At 33.3% G+C, this 16,247-nt stretch overlaps 1 protein-coding gene across 1 annotated transcript; it reads left to right on the forward strand.

Moving 5' to 3' along the window:
* Positions 1 to 1,237: 1,237 nt before the first annotated feature.
* On the forward strand, positions 1,238 to 15,790 carry LOC123532639 (gamma-aminobutyric acid type B receptor subunit 2-like). The gene is made up of 7 exons (XM_045314110.2): positions 1,238 to 1,384; positions 8,161 to 8,275; positions 9,013 to 9,120; positions 11,024 to 11,146; positions 11,664 to 11,810; positions 13,407 to 13,595; positions 14,406 to 15,790. Exons 1-7 carry the CDS (start codon positions 1,308 to 1,310, stop codon positions 14,505 to 14,507), a joined length of 861 nt encoding a protein of 286 aa, XP_045170045.2. The 5' UTR covers positions 1,238 to 1,307; the 3' UTR covers positions 14,508 to 15,790.
* The last annotated feature ends 457 nt before the right edge of the window (positions 15,791 to 16,247 follow it).

Here is a 16,247-nt window from a genome sequence, read left to right on the forward strand (position 1 = left end):
CTTTTCGATTTTCATCATAAAAAGTAGCAAAAACAGCAAATTCTCATGTGTTTTCGTAACATAAAGTTTGTCAATAATTAAGTTTTAAAGCCTTCTTAAGAAATATAGCATTTATTTCAAGATATTTAAAAAAATATTTTTTGTTGTCGAACGATCTGGAGTTTAATAAACACTTTACCTATTTAGTGTTTGAAATTAGTTTTTGTTTCTGGATGACGTCAGAGCGAATAAAATCAATAACTTACCTCTTGTCCTTTCTATACACCTGATTAACCTGATTAATAAGCGACTGCAAGTTAATGCTGATTTACTAAAATAAATTTCCCGAAAATTTGAAAAGAACTGCAATGCCATTGGACAAAAAATATTTTCAAACACTAATCATTTTTATTACTCTTTGATATAAAGTTACTACAATAACAATTTCAACATATATAATAAACGGGCAAAAGGGTCGGACAAGAAGTTCTGACAACATTACAGACTGTCCTTTCCTTTAAATACGACAGCCTTATTCATTTTCTTCAGAAATGTTAAATGATCATTGATAAATAAAAAAATGTTCACAGGTGCATCAATTCACATATTTTTTAAATTTGCTTGAAATTCGCAGCTCCCTTAAATCACGGGCAAGTATCCAAAACAGTACGCACACGAACTTGAACATCTTATCAGACTATTTAAAAGATAAGATGGTTTATTTACAAGTTTCGTCAAAATCTACAATGCAGAAGTAATTCTATTTTTAGAAAAAGTAATCAAAATTTTGATTTCCCATCACTCCATAGACTCACATGACGAAACTTGTGCGAAGTCCAATCTTTTTAATATTAATTCTAGCATAAAAGTGCACGTGACCTTATTTTTTATTTGCTGAAAATTGTTAGTATTTTTTTTTAATTCTGGGTTTATTCAAATTCTGCATAGTAGAACAAGATGGTTTATTTACAGTTGCGACAAGTTTCATCAAAATCTACAGTGCAGAAGTATTTCTATTTTCGAAAAAGTAATCAAAATTTTGATTTCCAATTACACCGTAGACTCACATGACGAAACTTGTGCGAAGTCCAATCTTTTTAATATTAATTCTAGCATAAAAGTCCACGTGACCTTATTTTTTATTTGCTGAAAATTGTTAGTATTTTTTTTTAATTCTGGGTTTATTCAAATTCTGCATAGTAGAACATAAATCAAAAAACTACCTTAATATGTAACATACTTTTAATATTTTAGATAACGTTATCCCAAGAGATTCAACGTATATTACGTATGAGGAAAAGGAAATACCTATTGCCCTTTACATAACAATGACGTCATTGGCTAGCACTGGAATCTGTATTGCTGTTGCTTTCTTCGTGTTTAACGTCATGTACCGCCAAAATAGGTAATATATACTTATTCTAATATGCTTTGCACGAGTTCCCTGTATTTGTATGGGTCAAGAAATGTTACGTGCTGATCTGATAAGGAAATCAATATTGAGTTATCGTTCATCCAACGTGTATTTTATTTTTTAAAATGTAAAGGTTTTATATATTCAGCAAACACGAAGTGTAAATGGTGTTTGTCGGCGAGATAAAGCGACATGCCTTGTATGGGATATATATTATGTCCTAGGAAGAATACAGGCTAACACGGAACAATATTTACATTCTCCCTATTCTTTTCCATTTAAAATTGTGACGTTCATTTTGTATGAATAGCAAAAGGAACGGCACTAAAGTTACGATAACGCTGCTTTGTGAGAACGGGCCGCTGTTTTGACGACGGCCAGGTATAGTCAGGGAGAACGTTCCTTAGATGTCGTCGCAGGTGTTCAGTATGGTGAACAGAATGGCTTGGAAGCTGATTTTATCGTTAAATGCAATAAGATGTCTACAGTTAATAATAAATATAACCGTGTTTATAAACGCAAAGGAAATATAATGTAAATACAAGAAATGAATTAATATTTTCGGGAGTCATGCGAAAAATAGTGCGATTCGTGTTGCCGATCCTATTTTGTAGTTCATTTAGCATGAACTCCGAATAGATTCATTTCTTATTAACAGTAAACTCCCAACAAATGGTTCTAAGTCTTAAACTAAGTACGCTGAAATTCAATTTTCATTATGTCACTTTTTTGAAAATGCATCGATACCACTCTGAAATGTGCAAACCTTTCTGGTATGATTAGACATTAAGCAAGGTGAATAAGGGCTCTTTATTGAATTAAAACCGGGCAACTTGAAAACTAAGCATTTTAAAGTGTAAACGTAAGAATTTGATCCCTGGTCAGAAAAAAATTATTTATGTCATGGTACGTACATGTTTGTATCTTTAATCAAGATTTGGTGACTCATACAATATTTCTTAAGATAATGATAAAATGTATCACTTTTCTATCGTTTTTCTTTACTTGTAGCAACTAACTGTGACAGCTGTTTATCGCCTGTTGATAAAAATGTTAATTTACCTCAAATTGTCACCTATTAATAGATAATATTTTTATCTGAAAAATAAAGCTTTTCTGATTTTTTTTATCTGTAACTGAGTTGAGGATGTAGTATACCCTGTCTCACGTTTATCAAACTCTAACAACTCATTATACTTCGTGTGTAAATAAATGTTTTAGCTGCTAAAATCTCATGTTTGTTTTTCGCTGTCAAGAAATATTTTTATCCGAGTATGAAGTACAGGACCTTCTAAATGACTTTTATATTGAAATTGATATCTAACACTTTTCAGTTTATTTCGGTTTTTTCCTCTTTTACGTAAAAATCTGTGTAGCTGATGATTTTATGGGTGTATGCATTAGCTTTCTGATATAAGCTTTAAATATTCTTGTCGCAGGGCTCGTGGTTCGATGGTAACGCATTTTTTCTTAATTTTTAAGTCACTTCAATTTTCTTAATGGAAAATTGGAGATGAACAATGAGCAGAATATTAAAGTGGTACCGTATTATACATTAAAGTTAAAATAATCATGGCAACAAAGATGTTTGGCATACACAATATCTTGCTTTTTTGTAATTTAAATACGTTTTTCTTTTCTGTTTCATGTAGCAACAAAACAATATTGGTGTAAGTTGTATATAAATATTTATGTTCTTTTATTCAAACAAGTATCAAGGCTTAAGAAACTTACAGCAATACTCCTCGTCTGACCTTTTGTGTGCTTGAAATCATTTTCGTGGATCATTTTGAGATTCAGTTTAAAAGCAGAAACAGCTCTTAAATAGGACAGTGTAAAAGCCTAGGAGTTTTAAAGTTAGAACACGTTGTCCGTTTCTATGGTAATAACAGTTAATTTCAAGATACTGCAATTTCTACTGAGGTATGGAGAATATCAATATAGGTTCAGTATATAAATACCAATGTTTCAATTAAAAAGATAAAAATACATATTGCAGATCAAAATTCAAAATGTATTTGAAAATGGCCGTGACATCGTATTTTTGCAGTCACCAATAAAATTAGCCATTAAACCCATTTTCTTTTATTCCGCACGACATTTCGTTACAAGTAACTAAAAACAGCAAAAAATTATCAGAATTACTAACGGTAGAGATGTGGAACATATTTCTGCAAAGAAGTGGCCTTTTAAAGTTATCTGAAATTATAGAAATCCTCTAAAATCACGTACTTCTAAGATTAAAGATACAAGTGTTGTGCGGTGTCAGATGTCTTTGACGTCATTTTAAATCATAATGTTTTGTATTCATTATAATTCAACAACTCGGCATCAAGTCGGAGACACGTTATTGTAATTGTCCAGAAGAATGAAGATTCAAACATTTAGTGTTTGTCTTAATATTGTCCTAAATTTTCCATTTACTTCCGGTTGAACATTCGCACATTCATGTTTATGGTATACTACTTCCTTAAACGCTTCAAATGAATCGTGATACAGTGATTGTCTCCTTTAAGCTAATGCTATGTTATCTTATGAATACCGCTTACATAAACATCATTATCTCCATTCTTTTTTCTCTGGCTAATTGAGCACCTTTTAACCTCATCTATTTTCATGTCGATGATATATCTTAGGGACTCTTATCGTCATTTTACTGATTTGAGTTCATTAACTAAACCTTGTATTAAAGATGCATTAGATTTTGATCTTTGTTACAGAGTTTGTACGACGCAGCTCGGACTTTAAAGTACTAAACGTGCACACGTATCACATGCGAAACCCGTACCTAAATGGATATTAGTTGTCATTTACAGCACATGATGCATGGGGTGCCAGATGGGTTTTGCCGGCATGGGTAAAATCATCAGAAACGCCAGCCCGATGTGCAAGGAATATATATTCAAAATCTTAAGATATTTCAGTTTCTTGGTATTTTGTACATCACCTTACATACATAATAAATATATCCTTTCCGCAGCCTTAACGTACTAAAACGTATTAGCGTCTGATGGCCCTTTCACGCTTCCGTAGAAACAACATTTATTACACGAAACTTATTTTGAAAATATTTCCGAAATGTCTAGGTCTGCAACTCTCAAATACGGTTATATCTTATATCTGAGTCATATACTGACACTCTTAGACAACATCAAAAATGACATTTTGAGCGATTTGATGAAGTTCCAAAATTATCGATGTACCCTTGGTCCGTTACGGACCCCTGTGGGATTTCTGTTTATCCAGAGCTCAACTATTTTTTCATAGATTAAAAGCTGACATGCTGTACTAAAGCCAAGGTAATTTAAATTCGTAATAAAGTGCTGAAAATTGGCTCCCCGATAGCAAAAAAAAAAAAAAAAAAAGAAGTCCACGTGCATACATTTAGACGGGGTGACCCCTGCGCGTGACCCCTGACTATCTACGAATCAAAATGCGGCTTTCGTTTTCAAGTTTAGCATTTCTACTTTCATTTTATTTACTTCCGGAAATAGCTGAAGCTCGAGTGACATCATTTTCTGTGTTGTCAAAAATATACATGTGCCTGGCGAGATTGCATAAATATGTGCTGGCCGTAATAAGGTTATTAGAGAAATCATTTTTTATCTAAAAATCAGTGCCTTTTCGACATTTTTTAACACGTCTGTACGAAAACTGACGTTTGAGACAAAAATGGCTAAACTAAAGTGCATTTTAGGAAATCTGTATATCCTTTCCGCAGCCTTAACACACTAAAACGTATTAGCGTCTGATGGCCCTTTCACGCTTCCGTAGAAACAACATTTATTACACGAAACTTATTTTGAAAATATTTCCGAAATGTCTAGGTCTGCAACTCTCAAATACGGTTATATCTTACATCTACGTCATATACTGACACTCTCAGACAACATCAAAAATGACATTTTGAGCGATTTGATGAAGTTCCAAAATTATCGATGTACCCTTGGTCCGTTACGGACCCCTGTGGGATTTCTGTTTATCCAGAGCTCAACTATTTTTTCATAGATTAAAAGCTGACATGCTGTACTAAAGCCCAGGTAATTTCAATTCGTAATAAAGTGCTGAAAATTGGCTCCCCGATAGCAACAAAAAAAATAAATAAAAGAAGTCCACGCGCATACATTTAGACGGGGTGACCCCTGCGCGTGACCCCTGACTATCTACGAATCAAAATGCGGCTTTCGTTTTCAAGTTTAGCATTTCTACTTTCATTTTATTTACTTCCGGAAATAGCTGAAGGTCGAGTGACATCATTTTCTGTGTTGTCAAAAATATACATGTGCCTGGCGAGATTGCATAAATATGTGCTGGCCGTCCTAAGGTTATGTGATGGCAAACTATCAGGTTGTAACGTACGACATTCTTGCTCTACATTTAAATGAACCATTAACATATATCTACTGTCAAATGTGTTATCGGTTTGATAACTTCAGTGAAATGGCATCACAATTTCTGTCAGTTTCATAATATAGTTTCACTCATACAGGTCACAATGAATTTCATGTTATATTATCTTCACAGTAGTCACAACACAAACAGGTCCAATTTCAATCCTCATTCGTCCAATTTTGGTGAAAATTGGTAGCTAAAATGATGATACTTACGTTTAAGTGTTTTTATTTGACAACTGGCATGATGATAATGCTCTCATGTTGATACTTTTCATGTTATGCCTTACTTTTTTGTTGCCGCTGTATGCTGCTTGTGCCCTTATATTGTGAAAACAGGTCTCTCTACGTTACTCTAGAAGGCACCAGAGCAGTGAGACCTATAACCTATTTTGGCTTATGTTGCAACATACTCCCAGCGTTTCTTTACTAATTTCAGTCATTTGTATTTTTCCTGCGACAAAATGTGCTGATTCCGTCAAGACCAGTAAAACAACGGTTCATTGAAGGCCAAATGTAGTGGAAACATGTTTCAACAAAAGCTTGTACCTTACTCCTTATTCCTGAGATATTAGAGTCAGTGTACCCGGTTTCGCACTGTACGCGGTTTCACACACCCAGCAAATTTATGTCCTTTGTGAGAATAAAGCAGAAAAATTAACAATTCTTTGTTATTATTTCACGAAACTGACTTATTCCCTACATAATTTGACACAAGGGATCGTTCCCCACTGGAGCCTCGTTCTGGTAAGTGCAGACGAAAACAATAACAATACCAATGGAGGCCAGTAGGTCAGCTGAATATATCAAATTTCATGAAAATAATGTCTATGCGTAAAACATTTACCTATTACTTTACAAAAAACAACAACAATATTTCAACAGTTATTGAAGTTCTCCCAACCTGCAAAATGACTTCAATTTGATTGTTTGCTTTAAGTTTGTATTAAAACAGAGAACTTAATCGAATAATTAGACGTGTGGGGGTCACTGGTGATTCAACAGAGCTTCTATGATTTATCTTTGTTTCAGGTATAGCCTTTTCTGCTTTTAGAAGTAAAACATGGTTTTGGTACCTGGTTTTCACATTCATAACTGCTTTTAAATTTCGCTTTCAGATATTTTATTGGAAAAACATGTTTGAATTGAATTAGATAAATGGTTAAAAAGTTAATTAATATTTTTCTGTTGGGTAACTGCATTATTATAATTGAATTCTATAAATAGCAGGGTGTGTGAAACCGGGTACACTAAAGTGCAACAACTGGTCAAATTATGTTATCCGAATCAAGCAGACCAAGAGGTATGACGTCATTGTAGCGGGAAGTGAAAATAGCGTGTTTTAAAACGAAATAAGTGTGTTAATTAAAACATGTAGAGGTAAATTCAAATTTTAATCATTTTAGCTAAATAGGAAGGAATGCTTTGGGTGCGAAACCGGGTACTCTGACTACGTTATGTTTGTGTACGTATAAAAAAAACTCTGTACATAATTAGATGTCTATTGATGCTTAATTGTACCTTTCCAAAGTATTTTAAGAATATTTCACCAGTAAGATTAGCAATACTGTGACTTCGGATCTGACAATAACTGTAATGTTATCAGTTTTGGTCTTTAAACATGGTAGAAGTATTGCTATGTCTGTATTTTTATAGTTTAATAAAAAAAAAAGTATTTGGTAACGTACGCTTTATAACGTTAAAATTTACCTACTTGATCAGTATGCTTAAAATACTTTGTAGTCCGTATACCCTTAAAGAAGAATAACAATTACATGTAGTAGTGTCGGCGAAAAAATATAAATGGTAAGTATAAAACGGGATATAACGCACAAAGTACTCGATCGTAAGACGGCAGACCTTCAGAAACCATAGCTCTAACTAAATACTTTCAGAAAAAATAAAGTGTTTGTTTCCCTTAGGGAAGGGGACTTTAATTGCCGCTTAAAGGTATAAAAGACCCAAATTTCATAATTAAAACATAAATAATTACTTCATATAGTTAATGCTAACATAAAATTTAAAGTTTATGTGTATTAACAGCACTATGCATACGCTTTAAAATTGTACACATTGTATATGTGTACTGATAAACACATTATAAATGTGTATTGGCACTAGTTTTTAAACAATCGACTTTTACTGCGTGGCATTAAATTATGGATGTAAAATGTAAAAACCTAATTTTGTTATTTATTAAAGTTAAATACATTTGATTAGGATTTTATTCATTTCAAGTAAATATTTAAAGATGAATAATCTTAGTGAAAGATGGCGATTGAATATCTTTGCATTCAATTTCTGTTAATGACGTCCTGTTTATCGGATGTTTAATTTGTTAATTATGCACCAGTTACAGCCTTTTTTACATTTTAGTTATGTGAAGCTGTCCTCTCCAAATATAAATAACGTCCTGTTACTGGGAAACGTTCTTTGTTATTGCACAGTTTTCTTTAGAACCGCCTCTACAGAGAGTGACGTCATATGTAAGGTAAGTCTTCTTTCAACCCTATTCTACACAGACTGAGGTCATCGTCTAAAGAAAGTTAGTTTTCTTCAAGACGGCTTATAAAGAGAGAGACTGTGTGGTTTAAGTCTTTCTTCAGTTTGCATTTGTGTTTTTAAATTGCACGGGCATGTTTCAAATATTGTTCTTTTTTTAAAATAAAGTTATTAATTCCATTGTGCCTGGAACTTCTGTTAATGAATGGCTGAAACGTTTAAAATATGAAATACCAAAACAGATTTGTACACTGTAGTTTAGAAATTATAAATTTTCAGTTTTAAACGATAATGTCATCAGAATGACCTGATACATTTCAAATTCTTAAAAACTAAGGGCATAGTTTCCCAACATTAACTGACACACACTTTAGAGTGTTTATCTACATTATTAACAGGTTGAACAAATTGTTTGTATGTATCAGTATTTGAAATGAAGAAGTACTTTCAATTGAAAAAAAGACTATAGGCAGTGGAGTTGTACCTCACGTAAACAGGGCTTATAAAGCAAACCGGATGGAATGGTGTACTCATTAAAGCAAACCGGATAGAATAGTGTACTCGTTAAAGCAAACCGGATGGAATGGTGTACTCATTAAAGCAAACCGTATGGAATGGTGTACTCAAATGCATTTTATTTTTAGCATTGTGTTCTTTATTTGTTATTATTTACTTGTCGTTCATTTGCATTGTTTCAATAATGTAATGATTGTCTTTTATTTGCAGAGTCGGTTAGTGTGTTTCAGCCTTGGGTTTACAGTGACTTTTGGTGCATTGTTCTCGAAAACATGGAGGGTGTACCGCATTTTTACCAACAAGAAACTTCTAAAACGTGTATGATAAAGTCTTTTTTTCTACCAGTTTTAGCAGTCATAGAAATTAATTCCATCTAGGGTTTAGCCAAATTATATAAAGCAATTTCCGGTAAATGAAATGTGGCGTTGCTCATCCTACAAAAACAGTACTCATTCACACATGTCATTTATAAACTTAATATACACATTTTAAAACGCCACTGAAATTTTAAATAAATAGGCTAATGTAACCGTGTAAAAACATTGACAACATTAAATCAAAGGAGGTATATTAAGCTTGTTGATCTTTTAAAATAGTGTAAAATGACAAAATTGATTCTCTAAATAATTGTGTGCATACTATACAAACACAGGTTTAATTTGTCTCTATGGTTTCCTTGATATTTGTAAAAAGTGTGTTGCACTATTGGAGGAATCAGAATTTGCACCGGAGACATTGTTTGGTTTTCTTACAATGTTGACATAAAAGCAACCAGCTGGTTTGCGGGAATTGTAAGAGTGATCGACCGCGATCACTACGCAAAACTTCATTTTAAATTTCCTTAAAATACAATAAGCCAATGAACCGTGTGAAAACATAAACAACATTAAATGCTTGCTGCCATTTTGGGAATGAAAACAAAAAAACCTTAAACTGGAATTATTTCTTCATTGAATTTTACTCCTCACTAGGGCCTAAATGAAAAATTATAGTAGTCTTGTTTACTGCCAGGTTAGGTATAGGATTTTTTTTTTTTTTTTTTTTTGCGTTTCCGTAAATGTTTAGTTATTGCCAAAATACCATTAATTTGAAAATAAGTGTTTGAAAAACTATCCTACCAATTACTAGAATGTATTAGCTTGTCTCATATATAGAGACCGAACATGAAACATATAATTATCGTATAATCGTGAAAGAACTTATTTTTATCACAGGAAGCTATTAATGAAAGCAGGTTTATACCATTTACCAGAGTGAATGGTCTTTATACAAAGAAATCTGTGCTCCATGTCTTATGTTGTAATTACTTAATTAAAGTGTAATGAGATAGAACTATCCTTAGATTAAAGGCACCTTTGCTTGTAAAATAGGGACACAGTATCATTTAAAGTTCAAAATTTCCACGGTATGCGTCGCATAATGAAAAATAACGTTTTCATATTGTGTAGATTTTGTTATATTTCATAGATTCCATGTCATCCAACATCATGTAAGCTGATTACTAGCATTGTCTCTTTATTTACGACTGATGATTAAGTATACGGTGCCAGAATCTCTGTGATTTGTACATGGTGTGTTCACTCACTTGTTTCTTTTTTACATGAAATATCATGTTTTAAACTACCTCATACCTATACTTTCGATCAGTAACGTATTATACTAATCACGTCTGATGAATGAGATACCGCAATGCCATGTAATTAATCAGAAACATTCATTCGAACTTTAATTTCGGAAACAATAGTCAGAATGATATAAGTGCTTCGTGTTTAAAGCTTACACATTCATATAATGAATCATATTACATTTCATGTCAAATTTCAGTAGAGTAAGACGTTGACGCTGCTTATACGTGTTTAAAGCTTCCTTTGTGTGATTCGGATCATCCACGTTCTCGGATTCCATTTGTTTCCTTTTCATTATACGATGTACACATTGCAGTATAAAATGCTCGTATGCACAAAAATAGACATTCAAGCCTTGTAAGTTCTAAAATGTTTCGCCTTAGTGTGACGCCATATTCATGTAAACTTAATAAAAGTTGTAGGTTAACCATTGTGAATGCAGAAGCAATGTACATGTATGGCTGCTTTTCACATCATATAGATAACGAAAGAATTATTGAAATATAAATGTCTCTGCTTAAACAACCAATGAAGTCAGTGTATATTTTCACTATGAAAGGCTTGAGAGGATCAAAGCTGTATACTATAAATTTCAGACGATCAAAGACTACCAGCTTCTGGCAATAATTGGTGTATTTGTAGGGATTGTTTTGGTACTTTTAATTATTTGGGAATATATGGGACCCCATAGAATTGTAACCAAGTACTTATCAAAGGAGGTATGTTCATCGTTATTGATTTTTCAAAATAGTGTAAAATTTATTCTTTAAAGAATTTTGTGCATATTGTATAAACACAGGTTTAATTTGTCTTCTTCTTTTCCTTGATATTTGAAAACAAGTGTGCTTGCATATCTGGAGGAATCGAAGTTCGCATCTGAGGCATAATATGGTTTTCTTACAATGTTGACATGTACACATCCATTACGCGAAATCGATGATTCTACCCAGGTATCCACGCGTTTCTGAAATAATGTACGATTAAGACCTCTTAGGTCTTCATTCACAACCAAACGAATTTCAAGTGTGTACAGCAGACGTTGATTATGAATTTATCTAATGTTATTTATTGCTTACTTTAGATTTAACGTCTTTTTGTCCATAGTAGAACCCGTCATTTATTAGAATATTTGAATTTGTTTTCTTCACTGTAACTGTCGTTTATTTTGCGTATTTGTTATAAACGATGTAAATGTCGATAAGTATTGTTCGTGATTATTTGATCTACTTTTTACAGGTATACATGATTGGAAATGATGCGGAAGTGATACCATTTGTACGTGTTTGCCAGTCGGAATATTCGGACTATTTTGAATGGCCATTATATGTTGTGGAAGGCGGCCTGCTAACATTTGGAGCCTTTCTCGCTTGGGAAACTAGAAAAGTCAGTGTAAATCCGTTATCGCCATTTTCCACACTTGTAGTGATTTGACTAATTGCTTGTTGAATAAAGTCAGTCTCATGGAAATAAATACTAAAAAAATGCTTTAATTGTGACCTCTTAGGCGATTTCTATATAAACGTTGTGATGACTTCGTAAAACTGTTTTTAATTTATATCAATAGAAATTGAAAAATTTTCGAGCCCATTTTTATACGCCCGAACGGACGTGTTATGTTATGGTCCTGGTGTCCGTCTGTCTGTCCGTCCGTGCCAGCGAAATGATGGTTAAGTGACTGCATAACGGTACTTTCTCTTTAATGTCATTCATTCCGTTCTGTTTATGTGACCTTTTTCTTTTTATGTGACTGTTAGAACAATAGAGAGAACAATGGGGGTGTCACGTAAATACCGTTTCGTTAGAATGTCCGTCCGTCCGTTAGCAATTTCGTGTCCGCTCTGTATCTCTTTAACCCCTTGAAGGATTTCAAAGAAACTTGACACAAATGTTCACCACACCAAGACAACGTGCAGAGCGCATGTTTCGGATGACTAGCTTCAAGGTCAAGGTCACACTTAGGGGTCAAAAGCCATATGAGTCTGTTTCGTGTCCGCTCTGTAACTCTTGAACTGCTTGAAGGCTTTCAAAGAAACTTGGCACAAATGTTCTCCACACTGAGACGACGTGCAGAGCTCTTGTTTCGGACGACTACCTTCAAGGTCAAGGTCACACTTAGGAGTGAAAAGTCATATATGACTTTGCTGTGTCCAATCTGTAACACTTGAACTGCTTGAAGGATTTCAAAGAAACTTGACACAAATGTTTACCACACTGAGGCGACGTGCAGAGCGCATGTTTTGGATGACTCGCTCCAAGGTCAAGGTCACACGTAGGGGTCAAAGGTCATAAATGACTTTGCTTTGTGTATATTGCTCTGCATTGCAGCGCTCTTGTTTTTATTTGACAAAATACCTTTTTGTTTTCTTACAATATTTTTTTAATTACTTCCCTTTTTTGTTACTATAAATAGCCTATAAATAGCTTATTTTGAAACTTTTTTATTATTGGCAGTTCGGAAAAACTGAGACCACTTTTCTGTGGTACAACATGGATAGTACATCCAATTTTTAGATGTATTTTGACGTACCTTCACCTAGTAAGAATTTTTTCTTGGACTTGGATATTTGTTTTTTTTTTTTTTGGGGGGGGGGGGAATTTCTTTTTTTTTTTGTTGTTGTTGTTGTTGTTGTTTCTGTCCTTTGGGCTTCAACAGTCAAGTTCTTTAAATTTTGCTCCCATCCTCTGATGTAACCCTTCGGGCGTATATTGCCCCGCTTGGCGGCGCTCTTGTCATAAATCTTATGACGCGTTTTAACTTTGTTTACATATCCTTTTAAAATACGTAGATGATCGATAGGTTGATATTCCATCTTACATCTTACTATTCGTATAATAAATAATCCATAAAATAGGTAAATGTTAATATGCAAAATTTACGTCCAGTTCTCCGATGCTTTTTGAATATCAGCCCTGATAAACATTGACATGGACAAGCTGATAGTTTGTAATAATACACGTTTTTCTCATATTACATGTTAGGTAAAGATTCAAGCTCTGAATGATTCTCACGAGATCGGAGTGTGTATCTACAACGTGGTTATTCTCAGCGCCGTTGGCTTGACCTTGTCGTTGCTACTGAAGGACCAAGAGGTTCTTATGTATGGAATAACAGCAGGCTTTCTTATCATCGGAACGTTTTTGACACAAGCGGTCATATTTATACCAAAGGTTTGTTGTCAACGGGTTATACACACCACTTATAATTGATACATTGAGATGTTTTAAAGTCAACCCTTTGCTTAAAACTACCTTTAAACAAGGACCTTGAATTGATTTGATACCGATTGTTTCATTTATGATTTGAACTCTTTCTTGTATTAGATACTTGGGAAATACGACTAGATGCAATTAATTATGACAATTTTTAGGCTTCATGTGGTATATGTTCTGTATATATAAATAATGTCATTTCAATACAGGTCATAAAATTGTGATCTTTGGTCGTAATTTGTCAGAAGTTCTTATTTGACTACTAATTAGCGCTGCAATATGATTATATTTTGCGGCAATGCATTCTCGTTATTTCCAGTAAGAATTTTTTGTCACATATATACATTTCTGGAAACTTAGTATTTTCTTTATCATTTTCTTTCACTTTGACAACAACATAGAAACGAGTATTTAGTGTTTACATATGTATGTATGGTTTATCATACTGAAGACCACGCAGTTTTATACAGTAGAGGAATTCAACAGTGTATAATGGAAATATTTGAGTCAACCAAAGCCTGATGTAGGCTTCTTTAACTCCTGTATATATTTTAAAATACATATAGGTTTGTCATTTAAATTGTTATAGAGCGGAATTTTCGCTATGAAAATCACAAATGGTTGTATCCGAAAAAAAAGTCTAAATAGCGGGTGGTCCTATTACTGACTATCATCAGAATAAAGACTATTTCTTTACAACCGAGATAAGAAAGAAAAATAAGTATTCATATATCCCAGTCTATAACGAGTGTATGATTTATTTAACAGATACAAGCGGTTAGAAATAAGGTCAGTGGTACGGATGGTAGGACTGCAACTGGAATAAATACGGGTTTTAACCCTTCTTCGACTCATCAGGGAGGCGAATAGTATACAACGATGTGTGGAATCAGAAATTGTGAATAAATGTTATCAGTAGTGAAGGTGCAAAAATAGCCAACATTTGTCAAAAAAAAAACACATAGACATGGATATGGATCAATCGAATCCATAACACTAGTTTTCGTATATTTCGACTCTATATTTGAGTTCTGCATCATTTTAAAGGTCTCAAAGGAAGTTGTTAGAAGGAAGTTGTAAAGATAATTTAAATAAACGTCAGTTAAATGACCAAAATGTATTCTCCCTGTGTGAAATATAGTTTAATGAAACATTTTACAAATATTATACTACGAAATGTTGCTTCTATGCTAACTTCGATATAACTGAAAGTTTTATGACAATTCATAAAGGCGGATGGCCATAAATGAAACATTAAAGAAATCAGTGCCAAAATGACTGAAAACGTTAATAACGATTAAATCCTAAACGTTTCAAGATATTTGGAAAGCCTGAAAAAGTTGATGGTATAGTCCAAGAAATCCGTGCATAAGAAGGGGCGAATTGTGCACCTTCTGTGAAAAGCATGAAACTCGGCATAGTAGTAGATAAATATTATACGCTTTATTTAAGACTGGGAAGCGGTTGTGGAAATCCAAGATGGCCGCCAAAATCCAAGATGGCCGCCATAATTCAGTATACAAAGAAAATGACGAAACAAGTGTTGGTATCCTTTAAAAAAAGCTTTGTCATAATAATGGAATATATACTACGCTTCGAATAAATTTGCAATTTATATTGAAAAGTCAAAATGGCCGCCAAAATCCAAGATGGCCGCCAAAACTCACCTCTTATTTTAAAATGGCGAAATAATTGATTACATCACGCAAATAGATGTGACTTGGAACAATCATATAAGATATATACCCTTATGTAATCAAGACAAAAACTATTAAGGTTATTATATTCCAAGATGGCAAGCAAGTTTATAAATCTATTTACAGATTCACTACTGACACTCGATTGTCTTTTCTAAGGTATTCAAGCCATGTATATATATTGTCCGGACTGAAAATACATATAATCTTATCCTATGTTACTTGTATTCGTTGATACTAAACAGTTGCGTATAAAAGTTTCTTTTGTTTATATGCAAAATTATATATGAAATTTGTCCCGCCCACCCCTTTGTTTTAATGAAGCCATAAGTCAAAACAGTAACATTAAATATCAAAGGACAAAGCTCAGAAATTGATTTCAAAACCATATAGGTTTACAAAATATTATGCTATTGTTAATTTATTGTTCTGTGTATAAGCACTCTTTATTTGTTTCTACTTACGTACCCATTAATTTGTAAACAACATACAAACCTGCTGTTATGTATTGTTATATTACCATAGCATAGAACTGTTTGCATTTTCTTTCAGCATAACACAATAGTAATAATATGGCTAGTTCTGTGTTGTTATATTCTATGGTTCTTTAGGATCACGGAATCAATTCAATACATATAGGATTAAGCTAAAGCGAATGCTAGGTGGCGTGCGGGAGTTGCACTATCCATTACCTCTCATGAACAGACTAAGTCAAACCAAGGAAACATTAATATCTATATAATGCTGTGCTTCTACAAATAAAAAAAAACATGCCAAATATAAGATCAACAGATAAATAGAATATTAAAATAAGGCTTTGTCCTATATGTCCAGAAACTGCCAAACATCCACTGCAATGTCCTGAAAACTGCAGACTTTAGAGAGGCGTTATACCACTCAATGTACATTATCA

This window comes from Mercenaria mercenaria, chromosome 11, assembly GCF_021730395.1.
Source record: "Mercenaria mercenaria strain notata chromosome 11, MADL_Memer_1, whole genome shotgun sequence".
In the NCBI taxonomy this organism is placed as follows: Eukaryota; Metazoa; Mollusca; class Bivalvia; order Venerida; family Veneridae; genus Mercenaria; species Mercenaria mercenaria.

Bases quoted from the DNA above. Each gene is read 5' to 3' on its own strand.
- LOC123532639 (XM_045314110.2), top strand. From the start codon at position 1,308: ATGACGTCATTGGCTAGCACTGGAATCTGTATTGCTGTTGCTTTCTTC. The intron at 8,276-9,012 runs GTAAGTCTTCTT...TTTTATTTGCAG, and splicing joins AGAGTGACGTCATATGTAAG to AGTCGGTTAGTGTGTTTCAG. The intron at 11,811-13,406 runs GTCAGTGTAAAT...ATTACATGTTAG, and splicing joins TCGCTTGGGAAACTAGAAAA to GTAAAGATTCAAGCTCTGAA.